At 40.8% G+C, this 16837-nt stretch overlaps 1 protein-coding gene across 1 annotated transcript; it reads right to left on the reverse strand.

Moving 5' to 3' along the window:
- Positions 1-1650: 1650 nt before the first annotated feature.
- Positions 1651-16481, reverse strand: LOC103464056 (uncharacterized). The gene is made up of 4 exons (XM_008407857.3): positions 15941-16481; positions 5935-6684; positions 4729-4880; positions 1651-3664 (listed from the first exon to the last, which is right to left on the reverse strand). The coding sequence occupies exons 1-4, from the start codon at positions 16029-16031 to the stop codon at positions 3623-3625; spliced, it is 1035 nt and encodes a 344-aa protein (XP_008406079.2). The 5' UTR covers positions 16032-16481; the 3' UTR covers positions 1651-3622.
- Positions 16482-16837: the final 356 nt, after the last annotated feature.

Below are 16837 nucleotides of genomic sequence, written 5' to 3' on the forward strand. Positions count from 1 at the left end.
TGCTAGGGCGAAGTGGCGCTTTGATGTGGGCAACTTTGCTCAGGGCAACCATGGGATCTGTATTGAGACAACTGATCCCTGGTTGTTTACAAAGTAAAAAAGAAAGTCCAAATTGCCCTAAAGTGGTGTCTTTATTTGATCAGAAGATAAGAAGCAGCTACGCTCACTAATTAACACACAGGCAGCCTTTTAATAGTCTATACATACATTAAAGAATCACAGACTTGGCCTTAAAGTTCTGGGTATCATGGATGGCACAATGCTAGAATCCATTACTCTGCCACGCTGGGCAGAGTAATGGATTTTTAATGGGCATCTTATCCTCCCATGGTGCACTCTCCAGCTCAGGAGGAATCCAGTGAGCGATGCTTTTTGGCTGCCGTTAAACTGACCAAAGTGGAGGGGGAAAGAAATGGAAAACCATTATCGATATTAAGGAGCCAGTCTCTCTGCAGCGATCTCTGCCTACACGAGACAGATGACACGCTCTTCTTCGTTCCGTCAAGTCTGCCGCGAGTTGTTCTGTCAGGTTGGCACACACACACATCCGTGCTGTGTGTTGCTGAGGTGGACGGTTTTCCAGTGTGCTGCATCCATTGAATCTAACACACACACGCTGCGTGTAACAAAACAGAGTTGGAACATTTCAACTCAATGCAAAACGTAACACTTCACCAAATTTCCGTTTTGCACAGCATTTACAAAGACGCTATTTCATTAACCACACTTCCTGCTAAAGATGACTTATATAACATGAACTCACACTGAAACGTTTTGTCCAATCCAGCCTTAAATATAAACAGCTTGTTATTTTTTTCTTTTTTACAAAATCACCAGTGGCCCTGATATTAGTATCAGCAGCAATCACTTGAAAATAAAAGATGCTTTATCTTTAATTAAAGGGGAAGTATTATCTGTTTTCCAGCCACCTAGTGTCATTTTAAAGCACTACCAAGTAATTATGTCACTTTCAGTTGTTGTAAAAATACTGCGTACATCAAATGTGACTTAAAAGAAATGTGACTTTGCAATTTAGCGCCTTTGTCTCTTTAAGAAGCTCCTGCTCTTCCCAAAGCTCTGCTTTTAAGCAGGCCAACACAACGACGTTCCTCTTTCAAGCATTCACAAACCTTTGCGGAAGCAGTGGACTGAGAAATAGTTCATATAACAAGCCCAGCGGATATGCAGTTCCACCAGGTGTTTGCTTGCTAATTGTTTGTGGCTAGTCTGGAGGAGCTGAGGCAATGGTCAATTAAAATTTGTTGGATTGGATTTTTCTACAACTTTCAGGATGATTTTATAATTCTGCAATAAAAGACGATTTTGTTTTGAGGCATTTTAAAACACCTAAACCAGTCCTGCATTCACCACCCGCGTTTTGTCGCAAATATTGTTTGAAACCACAATTTAAAAAAAGAGTCATATTTTATCTGAAGTTCCCTGATGACTCATGAATAAAACCCATTTTCTTGACATTTTATGTTAATCTGCCCTTTATTGTTCAGTGTGCCTTGTGTGAAACACAGCACTGATGCATGCAGGGACTCTCTGAGCGTTTTGTGTTTTCGCCCACAGTAAACGTCTGTTTCCGAGAAAAACAAGAGATCGACTTTTGTGTTCCGGCATGCACAAATAGACGCTTTCACAGAGTTCAGAGTTGGTGCCGCTGAAGTCAGAGTTGGTTATGGCAGACGTCTGACACGGGAGAAAAACCATCTTTAATCATAAAAAAAAGCAATCTGTGACTTACAAATTGGCAGAAATATTCATTTAACACATGTGATGATGACATTGATGAATGAATGATTTGCTGTGGGCTTTAAAGACCTGCAGCCTCAGCCACACAGAGACCATTTCTGCCATTGAGATGCTGAAAAATCAACTAACATCAGGAAAACGTAACATTGCTTTATGAATATGTACAATTTAAAACAAATAACGTGCAACTTGCACATTCTAAATTTCTGCTGCATTTTAATTGAAACAGTGGTTCCTGCAGACATACAATGACACAAAAAACTGAGTTCAGACTCGTCGGGTTTGATTCCGCGTTGGATCTAGGCATGGCTCAGTACGACTTTCTCTGTGGCAACCTAGAATTAAAACAGTCTCATGAAATGTCACGCCTGAATTCAAAATCAATTTCTAACATCATCCAAGTGCCAGGTGGATGGGTGTCTGTCCTTTAGCTTTCAACCTACGACCATTTGTGGTTACCAGAAATGTTTACCCGATGCAAAAAAGTCATATTGTAAGCGAGGGAATGTGCTGTTGTCTTCTTTCAGCAAGGCGACTGGCATTGTGAAGCAATAGGTGGGGGAGGGGGATGGAACACTGCAGCAGTATCAAGTTAGCAGCACTTTCTCTGATACTTTATTATAAAACTTTCAGATCCATAAGGTAATATGAACCAAGTGATGTGAAGTACAGATGTCATACGGATAACCAGCCCATGCCTAAATGGATATAATGCACATCTACACCCTTTTCATTTGAATATTTGCATAAATTTTATGTACAGTAAAAATCTACAAAATACTTCTGAACGTAAAACAACGTGTTGCCAAGTGGCTCCACTTATTCTAAATTTGTGCTGAATTTGAACGGAGACTGCTTCGCCCTTTATATGTTGGCAATCAGCATCAGTAGTATGTGCAATGCTAACGCTAAGCGTCCAACCTTTATTTTCCATCGGTGCCGACTGAAGAACTGCAGCAAGTAAACGGCGCGGCTTCATTACTTTGGCTGGGTGTCAACATGATAATTGCTAAAATCTGAAAACTAATTTTGTTCATCTGGCAAATAAACTGAGAAATCAAGGAAGGTCTTTTCATTGAAATGTGTAAGGCACTCTGGACTAAATGCCTGAGGACAACAGAACCTTCAACAATCAAACGCTAAGTAATCCCTGCCAGGCCTGCAACTCCTCACTGGTACGCAACTGACAGACACAAACCTATTAACGCTTAAAACAAAAAAACCAACAACAAAAACCCGCCAATTAAAAGCACAATGTCGATAATCTATTTACAAAATCCATTTTTCCAAATTCCCCAGAATCAAATTTCTCTCTGTCTACCCTCATCACTTACCCCTGAAAAGTAAAGTGCAAATTTCTTAACAGAAAAATCAGGTTTCTTCTTCCCTCCCTCCTTTTCCTCTCTGTACCGACTTAAACCCAACGAAGCGTCACGATCGCCTCAGCCTGGGTCTAAGCGTCACTGACTGAGGGGACCGAAAGCAGTTTCCTTCTGCTTTACCTTTTATCAACCACTTGAAGGGCAAAACAATATTTACAACCTCAAACTTTATATATACAGAAGTGAACAAAGGCTTTTCCCCCCCAGTTTAAAAAAAAAAAAAAAAATCACACACCAAACACAGATCACTTTCCAAAGGGATTCCTCCTGGCTGTTTCATCGTTAAACTTCCATTTAAATTAGGTCCGTGTCTGATAAGCGTCCAGATAATCTGGGTAAGTAAAAGCAATCCAGACATAAACTTACTGCTACCCATGTGGATTTCTGTTTGGTGCTAATTAAGAAGATCCGGTTCAACAACCACAGCATTACTGTCCTGGTTTCAAGAGTAGAAAAGACTTTGGTTGGGCCTCCACACCCCTTCAGTAGGTGTACATGGACAGGGGCGTTTCCTCCATGTCGTCCTACGGAAGAAAGAAACAAAACAATAACAATCACATTACTGGACAGATTGGTTACTGATATGACCTGAGAATACCCAGCTCATAAATTGACATAAAGAGAAAAAAAAGGGTGATATATTGGGAATTTAAACTGTTTGAGACTCTGGGAATCCTTGTAACAATGGAGCTATGCCTGGGGAAAAAAACGTTTAAGAGAGTATTGCCTGGATACACAGTGCCTTTTTCCACCAATAAAAATGTAAATAGTGTGGCTTTCAAACGCATTCTGCCTCCTAAACTCAGAGACTCCAAAATAGCATCCGGTGCAAACACGGGAAACGTAGAGGGCACTTGTCAGAGTCAATGTGAGGAGAGTTGGTGTTAGCATGCCAAAAAGTATTAGCTAATGAGCTGTTAGACACGGTCTGGAGATTAGCAAATACAACCATACGATTATGTTTTAATCTGGTGGCTAAATAATGTTAGCACATTAGCTAATGATAGAATAATAGCTGCTGTTATTATAGCACACAATCTTAGCTTACATGCTATTTGCAGCCTGTTTGCTAATACTGTAGCTAGTGGGAGCATAGTTTTTGATTTGAGTAGTAGATACTGTTTGGTCTTGATTTCAACATGCTAATGCTAACATGTTCGCTGTTATTAGCATTTTCTGAATAAAAGTCTGACATTTCATGGTTTAAATAAAAGAAATAAAGGTTATAAATTCCTTTTATGTTTAAAACAATCAATCAAACAAACAAAATAAAATTATTTTGTTACACTGTATGCCTCAAGTGTCAGGACATATTGACATTTCTTTGGGTATTTCCCTTCTTGCTTTCATATTTGTGCACCACTGCCAGCTGGTTTCACTTGAAAGCCCCTCAAAAATATATTCAAATGTTGTGGTTTTTTGATACTCCTGTAAGGTGTTGCGTTGATATAAAACTTAAGACGACCAACATTAGGAAGTGAAACAGTTTGGGACAGTAGGGGTAAACCTGGAGGCCCACCATATTTTTGTGTGAAATCTCTGAGTTTAGGCAGACTCAGAGTTGCCTAAATGCAGGCAGCCGGTTTACCATTGGTAGGTCCTGCAGCCGGTGAAACCGTGGTCCGTTTTGTCTTCTGCGGAACTTGAGGAAGAGCAGCAGCGTGATGACGATGGCAGTGATGACGAATGCCGACACCAAGCCAACCAGAAGGGGGTCCAGTCCGGGAGAGTCATGAGAATCTGCCGGAGGGAGAAAATCAGTAAGGCGCCATTTCTCTGTTTAATGCAATCGCATCGTCCACCATGTCAGATTAATGTTTACTTTCAGCTAACATGATACAAATTTAAATGCCAATGTTATTTGTTTTAATCTCTGATTGTAGCTAAATGCAGGCACTAGCTGGAGATAGGCACCAGCAACCCTTCTGACCCCACTGAGGGACAAGGGTATAAGAAAATGGATGGATTTTTGAAAACTATTATTTCCATTCCACTTCACTACAATACAACACTTTCTGTTGATTTTTTTTTTTACATAAAACCCAAAAAATACATTAGTGTTTCTGTTCTCCAATGTGATTAAACGTGAAAATGAATAAACAAATAATGAATATTAATCAGAAATTAAATAAACCTATGATAAAAATGTGGTTAAACAAAGTTCTCTCATTGAGCTGGAAAGCATCTCAACATTTCAGTCCTGCTGTTCCCTAAAAGGATGTCGCCATGGGGCAATGTTTAATACACTTACAAGTTTTGTTTGACATCCTCCGGTTAAACTAATAATAACCACAAGGAGCTGTTCCTCTGCTTAATGGAAAATGACAAAATCCCAAAGGCCTAATAAAACCGCACAGCGAGAAGAACAAGGCGAGAACTTTGGCTGGAATAGATGCTCAACGGACGAGAAGCATTTCTTTTACTTCAATACCTTCGGCCTAGATTAAATCCTCTACTGAAAGACAAAAGATGTCCAAACTGAGTATTCATATATCTGCAGCTGTAGATATACAAATCATCTGAAAGGCAGACAGTAGCAGGCAGATATACAAGACACACAACTGAATCGTCAAAGCCTGGATGACGCCTCTGTCCCTTTTTCAAACGAACATATAATCATGTAGTGCTTGGTAGTGACGGCGCCTGAACAGAACGTCAACGGGACATTTGTGTTTGTGAGTGAGGAGAGACGGGCTGGTGTGCATTGGAAAACAAAGAACAACGCCGCTTTTGTCGCTTCAATTCACTCTGGGCTTCATCCAGGACAAAAGCTGGACACTTATTTTGTACTTACTGCTGCCCTGTATGTTGAGCTGGGATGAACTCCCTGAATGGGTGGAGGTGATGTTCAGCAGAGCCGTGGTGGTGACCAGGGAGGGTTTAGTTGTTGCATAGCTGGACTGATTAGTATTTGTGGATGGATGAGAAGTGGTGGTGCCTCGAAACGACGTGGCGTTGGGTGGCGTGGCGTTGGATGACGTGGTGTTGGGCACCGTGGCGTTGGGCAACGTGGCGTTGGACGACGAGTCGTTGGACGACGAGGCGTTGGACGACGTGGCGTTGGACGACGTGGCGTTGGACGACGTGGCATTGGGCGACGTGGCGTTGGACGACGAGTCGTTGGATGACGTGGCGTTGGGCGACGTGGCGTTGGACGACGAGGCGTTGGATGACGTGGCGTTGGGCGACGTGGCGTTGGGCGACGTGGCGTTGGACGACGTGGCGTTGGACGACGTGGCGTTAGACGCCGCCGTCATCATCGTGGTGTTAGGCATTGAGTCGGGAGTAGCGGAGGAGGTTTTATTTTGAGCGGAGTTGTTTGAAGGTGTAGAAGAGGGCGGAGCATCATGTAAAGCTGTGCTGTGATCCGATGATGATTGAGTCGTACGTGGTGTGGATGCGGAGAAAGTTCCGGTCGTGTTGGTTTTGTTGGTTCCAGTTTCAGTGGAAAGGTTGGAAGCAACAGGGGCCACTAATGGCAGCTGAGTCACTGAGTTTCCACTCTTGGTGGGTTCAGGTTTCTGCACAGTCGTTGAGTTAGCAGCTGCAGAAAGAAAAAAAAATTGTCAATTAAGCTAATGAAGTGTTTCTTAATGAAGAGTTTGTGGCATAGAAGTCTAAATAAATATCTTGTTTTTTCATTTTCAGCTTAAGTGACAGAATGTATTTCATCTGCGAGATACTGTGTCTATTTAGTTCTTACCTCGCAAGCAAGAAAGATAGGATGAAATCAATGAGGCAAAGAAAGCTCAACAATATCTCAATTCAACACAATCGATTGTCTCGACTATAACAAGCCATTGACGTCACTAGGTTTTGTGGACAAATACGCTTTATAAGTGAGATTTTAAAATTACTTAAAGTTACTGTTTTGCTGGAAATTGCCGTCGGTGGCTCCTGCATGCGTCAGTCGTCACGATGTCCCGTTGCCTTATTTTGTTGTTGATTCCTTTAGCACATTATTTGTTGAAGCATATAAATGATGGCTTTCATAAAGGTTAAATTAAAATTTATTGTAAAAGTTAGAACTCAGTGTTAAAAAGTCGAGAAGCTTAAGTTAAGAAAATACAAACAAATGTCGGCAGTAATGCCATTTCTGATGCGTTGGGAACCGACTTAATACCTTAACTTTTTTTTTTGTCATGTGCTCTATAGTGTCACAGACATCAATTGTGTGCTACATTTTCCACTGAATAAGTGTTTATGGAAATGCTTATATGCAATGTTGGTTGAATAATTCTGCATCTGTTTAAATAAATAACTGAATATTTTTCTTCAGTGGGTAGAGACGATAGATGGATGACAATGGAATATCAAAATTAAAAAGGCAAATATGACTGCAGCTTCAATCATCTTATTAGGTATTGTGCAGATACCAGGTGCCTGTCTGGTAGTGAAAACATCTGAAGTGTGAACCAACGTGAGTGTGTGAAAGGCAGACGGAGAATGAGTGTGTGAATCCGTGGTGGGGGAAGGATCTCACTTCCACTTTTCTCACCCTCATGTGAAAAGTCACACAGCATTTAATCACTTCTCTCTTCTCCCCCAAACAGCACCTGAATCGCATCCTAACTAACTTTTACGACATTGTCCACCGCTGCGATTCTCCAGACAACCTGCAGGTGCGGCTGACCTTCTCTTTGCTCTACTTTTTAGGCAGCAAACTCTTTGGGACTGCAGGTGTTGTGTTTGTGTCACGTCTGGTAGCATTGTAACCTTTTCACAAGCACCGCGACCCACTTCTGAACATGGAAAAACTGAGATAAGAACCACGCTAAAGATAGCCTTTCAACTCTGAAGCAGCTGCTCGTTTCCTGCTCCTTTAAAGTTCGTTAGTACTTCCGCGCTGATAAACTTTAAAGAGACAAAGACAATAGCCTCAAAATCTCAACTGGCACCGTACCAAAACAAATATGGATAGCGTATGGGTGCAAAAGTCTTCCTTTTACGCGAGTTTAATGAACACAGAAGTGTTGCGGCTACAGTCCAGTTGAGCAGCTGCTCACGCTGGTGTCGCTGGAAATCGAGTCAGTGGTTCATCCAAAATGGACGAAGACAAATAAGTCTTTTTTTTTTTTGCCTAGCTAGTGCAAATCTGAAGTAACATACTAAGTTATGTGCACATTTCTGAGCCAGTGCGTGATAGAAAACAAAAGGTCTGACGACCCAACCTTTCATTTTAAAGCCTTCCCCTGCAGATGCAGATTCCCACTGTTGGTGGGATGTTTCGAACTGATGTCTGCTAATAGCAGCTAGCAGAACAATTCTTATCAGTTTTGACAAAGTCATTTTTACATTCTCTACTCAAGATGCACTAAAGAACATGAATAAGTCATTCAAGCAAATTATATCTATCAGGAGACGGTTGTCTAGTTGTTTTGTATTAGTAAAGTGTTATAATCCCTTGCATTTTATGAATTGTTTGGGCTAATACTCAAAGAAAAGAATCAAAACTAAACCAAACTGGGTGCAATATAATCATGTTTTCGAAAATGATCAATTCTATGAGTTTTGAGTATTTTTGTGGTTTTATACTCTGAAAATTCATTTAAATACTTAATGGAAATAAACACACAAGATGGTTCATTTACACACATAAAACGGCAGTAGGAAGGGGACAACAACTGTAAAGCTATTGATTAACTATTACTATTATTGGCATTTTAAAGACAAAATAATTATGATTCATGACTTTTATTACCCACAGACCTATTTTACCTCTGACATTTACAAAAAGCTGCCAGTGTTTACAGAGCCACCTCAATCCATCAAACAGAGGTGGAAAGTTAAAAAGGAGAACCTTTGCTGCTGAGCCTTCCTGCTATCTGCTTTAGCTCTCGTTCACAGCAGTCAACAAGCTAGAAGAAAGAGTCATCCCTGAATGTGCTGTGGAAAATACCTTATACTTTCAATCAACTTTGCACATCTTTATGCTTCCAATGGCTTTTTGTTAAACACTTTATTTATACTAAGAATTCACTTAGTAACAGCATAAACGCCAAAGGGAGCAGCCACCATGACCTGGAGGAGCTACAAGAGCTGTGGCTTATGACTTTTCTTTTTTTACTTTTCTTTTAAAAAAACATTTTTGTAGTTGTGCGGTTGTTCTCGTTTTTCCCCCTTTGATCCAGGCCTCGACGTTATGACCCGTTAGAAGACGCAAGCTTTAACCACTGCCCCAGATTTTCCCCAAATCAAGTTGAAGCTCTTTGTTTTGTATGTGTGTGTGTGTGTGTGTGTGTGTGTGTGTGTGTGTGTGTGTGTGTGTGTGTGTGTGTGTGTGTGTGTGTGCACGTGGGTGTTTAATAAAAAGTTTGGTCTACTTTCATTGTGTCACGTTCTCATTTTATAGAAAATGTGAAACTTTATGCAGTGCAGGAACACTGCATTCATTCAAAGGACTCCAGTTGTTAACGTATGTTTTATTTATTAAAGTCATTTGTTTCTTAATGCAGTAAAAAGTGGATAAACCCTTTTTTTTATGGAAAGACAGAACTTGTCCAGTCGAAGCAAGTATCACAAACATGCAGAAGATAGCTTTACAGGTCCTTCTCAAAAAATTTGCATATTGTGAAAAAGTTCATTATTTTCCATAATGTAATGATACAAATTTAACTGTCATATATTTTAGATTCATTGCACAGCAACTGAAATATTTCAGGTCTTTTATTGTTTTAATACTGATGATTTTTCCATACAGCTCATGAAAACCCAAAATTCCCATCTCAAAAAATTAGCATATCATGAAAAGGTTCTCTGAACGAGCAGTTAACCTCATCATCTGAATCAACAAAGTAATTCTAAACACCTGCAAAAGATTCCTGAGGCTTTTAAAAACTCCCAGCCTGGTTCATTACTCAAAACCGCAATCATGGGTAAGACTGCCGACCTGACTGCTGTCCAGAAGGTCATCATTGACACCCTCAAGCAAGAGGGGAAGACACAGAGAGAAATTTCTGAACGAATAGACTGTTTGCAGAGTGCTGCATCAAGGCACCTCAGTGGGAAGGAAAAAGTGTGGCAGAAAACGCTGCACCACGAGAAGAGGTGACCGGACCCTGAGGAAGATTGTGGAGAAGGCCGATTCCAGACCTTGGGGAACCTGCGGAAGCAGTGGACTGAGTCTGGAGTAGAAACATCCAGAGCCACCGTGCTCAGGCGTGCGCAGGAAATGGGCTACAGGTGCCGCATTCCCCAGGTCAAAGGTCAAGCCACTTTTGAACCAGAAAGAGCGGCAGAAGCGCCTGACCTGGGCTACAGAGAAGCAGCACTGGACTGTTGCTCAGTGGTCCAAAGTACATTTTTCGGATGAAAGCAAATTCTGCATGTCATTCGGAAATCAAGGTGCCAGAGTCTGGAGGAAGACTGGGGAGAAGGAAATGCCAAAAGGCCAGAAGTCCAGTGTCAAGTACCCACAGTCAGTGATGGTCTGGGGAGCCATGTCAGCTGCTGGTGTTGGTCCACTGTGTTTTATCAAGGGCAGGGTCAATGCAGCAGCTATCAGAAGATTTCGGAGCACTTCATGCTTCCAACTGCTGAAAAGCTTTATGGAGATGAAGATTTCATTTTTCAGCACAACCTGGCACCTGCTCACAGAGCCAGAACCACTGGTATTACTGACCATGGTGTTACTGTTGGCCTGTCAACTCTCCTGACCTGAACCCCATAGAGAATCGGTGGGATATTGTGAAGAGAAAGTTGAGAGACGCAAGACCCAAAACTCTGGATGAGCTTAAGGCCTATCGAAGCATCATGGGCCTCCATAACACCTCAGCAGTGCCAAAGGTTGATTGCCTCCATGCCACGCCACCTTGAAGGCTGCAAGAGGATTCCTGGCCAAGTATTAGCTGCATAACTGAACATAATTATTTGAAGTTAGACATTTTTGGTATTAAAACACTTTTCTTTTATTGGTCGGGTGAAATATGCTAATTTTTTTTAGACTTTTGGGTTTTCATGAGCTGTATGCCAAAATCATCAGTATTAAAACAATAAAAGACCTGAAATATTTCAGTTGCTGTGCAATGAATCTAAAATATATGACAGTTTAATTTTTATCATTACATTATGGAAAATAATAAACTTTATCACAATATGCTAATATTTTGAGAAGGACCTGTACATCCAAATTACTGAAGGCGTTTTCAGAAATATTCAACCAGACTTTCTGAGAGGAACAACTTAAAGAATACATGTAGAAACCTTTTCATTTAGCCCGAGGCGTTTCTTCATTTAAAGATGTTGCATCAAAACTTGGGCTGTGTCTCTCGCTACTTTCTTTTTCAGATAACTCCTTATCTTCCAAAACAAGTGTGCCTTGCAGGAGATCTCCTTAAAGCTAGGTGCCAAGTCTTCATCCATTTCCAAGAACAATTTCTACCCGAGCTTTCACTTCCTGGAAGATGTATTGAGGTATTGCTTAAATATTTCCACACCAGTTTTTTTTGTTTTTTTTTCCCATGATGCCATCTATCTTGTGAAACACAGCAGCCCTATAGCAAATCCCAAACAACATCATGCTCCTCCCTCTGTACTTCACACAGAGGGAGCATTTTAAAAAACTCTAATCTGCTTTTTTTTCTGGATTACTTTTTGCTGAGTGGCCTTTCTGCCCATGTTGGTGCAGGACATCTTTCACTATGGATTATATTTATCACCAGATGTCCTGGAAGGCATGATTCCTGTTTAAACTTGTGTACAAATGCTATAACAAAGAAAGTAAATGATATCCAGGGATAAACCGGACTTTTGGAGGTCAATCGTTCTCTCTTTCTGACATCTTGCTTATCTTTTGATTTTTTTCAACAAGCTGTTACCTTGAAATACATTCACACTTTTGTCTCCTTTTATTTCAGATACTCTGTACCGTGTGTCTAGAAACCACAACCTGGCCTGGGCTTTCAGAATCGGCGAAAGACAAAGTGGTCTTAAATGTTCTTACCAACACCGACACTAAAACAGGAAAATATGTGTCCGATTTAATGTAAGAACCTGGGAGTGTAATTATGTGTTTGTTTATAGAGTGAATGTAAATATCTGTGTATATACTTGTTTGGTAATATTCATAGTTTTCCACATTTTGTTGTGTTAATGCCTTATTCCAAATTGTATTGAATTATGTGTGAAATTCTGCACACAAACTCCCCATGACTATGTTGACTGATTTTTTTTGTGTGTGTGAGTATTTTGCAAACTTATTAAAAATAGAAAACCAAGAAATCACATTAACGAAAGCATTCACAGCCTCTGATTAATTCTTTGTTGATCCACCTTGGGCAACAATTACAGCCTCGCGTCTTTGAACGCAACACCACTGGCTCAGTTCAGCTATCTTCAGCCAGGATTTTGAGGAAAGTGATTAATTTAATACAATTTGGAATAACCAAATGTGGAAAAAAGGAAGCAGTGAATAGTTTCCGGACGTACTGTAGCTACAGTCACTGTATATTCAAGGTTCCCTGCTGCTGCTGCTGCCAATAAGTAGTGTTTAGACACTGAAGCACACTTATATCCTTTTAATGATGACCTTCGTGTCCTCTGTTTGCCCCGTCTTTAACGTCTTCATCGCTATATACCTAAAGATCCATTTCTGTTCCTCCCTTTGATGCAAACCAGAGCGCTAATCTAATGTGGAGTCATTACCGTTCACTAACACACTACCCTGATGCCTTTCATTACCTCCACAATCATTCACACAGAACTCACTGGCAGAGAGAGAAAGAAAGAGAGGCCCTATTTGAACTCTGGATGATACCAGAACTGATACACTCATAAATAGACAGAGGTGGTTGCCTGGATAATGCAGCCCTTGTTCGCCGAAGCGGCTTTTGCTGCTTCGGTCAAACGCTGGACTAGGAGTCTGGCTTTTTTTTTATATATATATATTTATGTTTATGTTTCTGTGTGTGCGAGCAGGAGGTGTATGAAGAGACTCGCTGTTTTCCACTGAAGCTCTTCCCTCTCTTAAGATATTAGAGCATCTTACTCATGCACTCTCTGAGCAATGCAGCATGTGCCTGGGGAAGTTTACTTCCCTCACTGCCTGCCAGTAAAACACAGCAGTCATACTCAGCGATCACTGCTGGGAAGAGGCTCCGTCCAAATTTACAGAGAAGACACGGGCGGGCCAGGTACTGATATCAAGTTATAACAAGAACTTGCGTAGCTGTTGGCTCAAATGTTTCTACAATTTGTGTCACGCTTAAAATGCATCGAATCATCAGATAAAGATATCCTGAGGAAGTACAGAAGGCTTTGTATCTCCTTAATGTCATTGATAAAAAGAAAAAAGTGAAACTCTTTGCCAACCTAGACTTACGGGACAAAGTAACTGCTCACCAATAGTCATGAAGGACCACTTTTTTTTGGAAAGTGGAGTTCAGTTTTACTTTCAGATATTTTGAATCAAGAAACCACGTAAACAGAGCCTGTCTGACAACATGAAGTAGGCTAGAAGGGCAAAAAAAGCAACACACCTGAAATCTAAAAAAGAAAAAGATTAAATAGCTAAGTGATTGACACGTATCAGTCTAGAAAAGCTTACAAAGCCTTCTCCAAGTCTTTGGGGCTTCCACATTTCATGATAGAAAGACACAGAGCCAAAATGCCACCCATGGTAGTTTTCCCCAAAGGGAAAACCACTGCTTCCCAAAAGCAGCCAAAAACCCATCTCACAGTTGCCAAAAGTATTTAGATAACTCTGAAGATTGTCAAGAAGATTTTCTGTGGAACTGAGGAGACAAAAGTGTAAGTTCTTGGAACGTATGGGTCCCTTTATGTCTGCTGTCAAACTGAAGAGTGAGCCAGAAAAATGAGCATTAAACCAACTAGAAAACACAAAGGTGGTAGTGTTCACTGCACTTCACTGCTTCAAAACCAGAACAAGAAAGAAAGAAAGAAAGAAAGAAAGAAAGAAAGAAAGAAAGAAAGAAAGAATACTAGCAAGTTCACCTCTATAAAAACAAAGTAAAGGGTTTGGAATGGCCTAGTCAAAGGTCAAAGTCTGGATTTAAATCTGAGATCTTGTCACATAACCCTAAACAAATTGCTCATGCTTGAAAACCCTCCATCGTGGCTGAAATAAAACAATTAATCAGAGAAGAATGGGTCGAAATCCCCCCCACTGTGAGTTAAAAGATTTATTTTCCTCAATCACAAACATTTGGTTGCAGACGTTGTTGCCAAGGGCAGCACAACCAGCCAGAAGGTCATTAGATTTCTCTCAATGTCATCACTAAAACATTGTTTTGCATTTACACAGGTAATGTCTGATTTTAAATGGTAATCTATAGTGTGAAAAAAAGGCAAAAGACAGCGTTGACACTGTAGGTAAGTACTTTTCCACTTCAATGTATGATATTTATTGCAATATGTTACATAATAAGCTCTCTGCATCAGTGGAAGCATTTTTTTTCCCATTAGCTCTGTGTATAAAAAAAAGAAATTACAAGAAAGATTCAAGAGGTCACAAAGGTCAAGAGTATGCTGTGGAGATTTTCAAGGAAAAAGTTAATTAAATGCCACTTTTTTTTCCCCTTCCTTCCACAGTAAGAAGCTTAAATGCTCTGCATAAAGTCAGCTGCACCACAGAGGCAAGCCAATTAGCACAAAGTGCGCAAAATGACATTGAGCTGCTGCGCATAATTAGAAGTGTCATTTATCACGATGTTCTTCCTCTCGTCAATTACAGCCAATAAACACGCTCCGGCGGAGTCCCGCTGGTTTCTGTCCGTTTAGGTAGACAGCTCGGGCCAACGAGAACCTTTTCAAATGTCAGAGGCTCATTTTCTCTTTTCATGTGGGAGGTGATGACGGTAAAAAACGACGACGACAACAAAAAAGTGGTTTGAAACAGGTAGGACTGAAAACGGAATGCGGTTTGAGAGAGGTACACAGGATGTGCGAGACGTGTAACCCGAAAAAGGAAGAGGAAGGTAAGAAGGTAGGCAGACGAGGATGGAGCGTCGCTGCCATGAAAGCAGGGGCGGAAGCGAAGCGAAGCTTATAGAAGCTCACTTTAGACTGCGGTGTGTTGAGGGGTTTCAACACATACAGTAATAAATTTCCCATTTGAGTATTTATGTATAAATGTTGAAATAATTATGAATGTGTTTAATCATTTGTGTCACTCGTCAGGTTAAATGCGATCACTTTATTTTTTTTTTAAAGCTGACTGTCAAAAAGGGGTGATGACAACTGAAGGACCGTTATTGTTATGTTGACATATTTGGCGACGGCGAGAAGCGTGTCGTCTAGGGTGATGCAGGGAGGAAGCAGTGGGTGGATCAGGGACATTTGCAGTTTTATAATCATAACATGAACGTAAGAGAGCAATTGACAAGTTTTAGAGAACTGTAGCGTTTAGTTATTTATTAAAATAAATACATTAACTTCAACAGAATGATCACATTTACATGATATTTCTTTATTCAAATCTAACAAATCAAGCACAAGTTTCCACACTTTCATGGCTTGTTTTTCTATTTTTCAAACTAGTTCTATTCTGTTATTTTCTTTTTAGTCCTTCATAGAAGAAAAGCTGAATGTCTACTTCTCCTCAAATGACATCAGGTCCAAAACATGTTAGTTTTAAAAGTTAAAAGTGCAGCTAAAGAGGGTAATTAGCCACACGCAATGACACTCTGTTGTGTTTTAAGTTTTTTTTTTGTTTGGTGTGCCACCCCAGGATTGTTCTTGGCCCCAAAACTTTCTAGAGGCGGCCCTGACGGTAACTTAGTAAAACAGTAGAGACACTATTTGAACAATTAAACAAAAATAAAAAATAAAAAAATAATACATACCTTCACCAGCGGACCCCATGTTAACGAGCAAAAGCGCACAAAGAGCAAACAAGAGTTTGGCCTCCATCATCTCGATCTTCATCATCATCATCTCTTCAGAAAGACAGCGAAAGGAGTTGAGTATCGTTTCCTGTAAAAATGTCTCTTGCTGGACCTCTCTCTCTGTCTCGTTCGCGGTCCGATGGAAGACTTTCCTCCAGTGAATGTAGTCGGAACCGGGCGGCTGGGTGTCTGAAGCGGGTCTGGTCGTGTCTGGTCACCAGCGGCAGCAGGAGCTCCTGGCAGTGGACGCGTGGCTGGAGGGACTGAAAAGAAGGAGGGTCGCTGTTGTTGCTTGCTCTCTCTCTCTCTCTCTCTCTCTCTCTCTCTCTCTCTCTCTCTCTTTCCGCAGCACCAGTGCCACGTGTTCCGTGTTCAATGCAAGTCTGCGTGTCCGTGTTGGACCTCGCCACTCAGGACGCAGCCTCTCTCCGTCTGATGGATGTTTCTGCAAAGTGAAATTACTTATGCATGAGAGAAAACATTTCCACCACCCTTGATCTAAAAGTCATTTATTGCGGGGACCGGAAATAACTCCACTTTAGCGTATGACAAGGAGGAAGTGAGAAATAAATCGCCCCATATAGTTTATTAGCTGTAAGCAGGGAAATTCTTTGGCGCTTTGGTGCTATTTTCTGTTTATGAAGCTGCTACCATCTTTGATTGGCTAAGAATTACTTTTTAAGTTAATAACTGATTAACATAATCTAAAAATAAGTTTCCCAAAAGTGGAAAGTGAGCAACTGCAATGGCAAGCAGCTCTTTTTTTTTTGTTACATTCTTAGAGTATTGGTGAAAAACCTTTTGCAGAGTGGTGGACTTCATTTCGTTTGGAAGTGTAACCCTTCCCTGATTGAT

The sequence above is a fragment of the Poecilia reticulata genome, chromosome 4, assembly GCF_904066995.2.
Source record: "Poecilia reticulata chromosome 4, P_reticulata-male-v2, whole genome shotgun sequence".
Taxonomy (NCBI): Eukaryota; Metazoa; Chordata; class Actinopteri; order Cyprinodontiformes; family Poeciliidae; genus Poecilia; species Poecilia reticulata.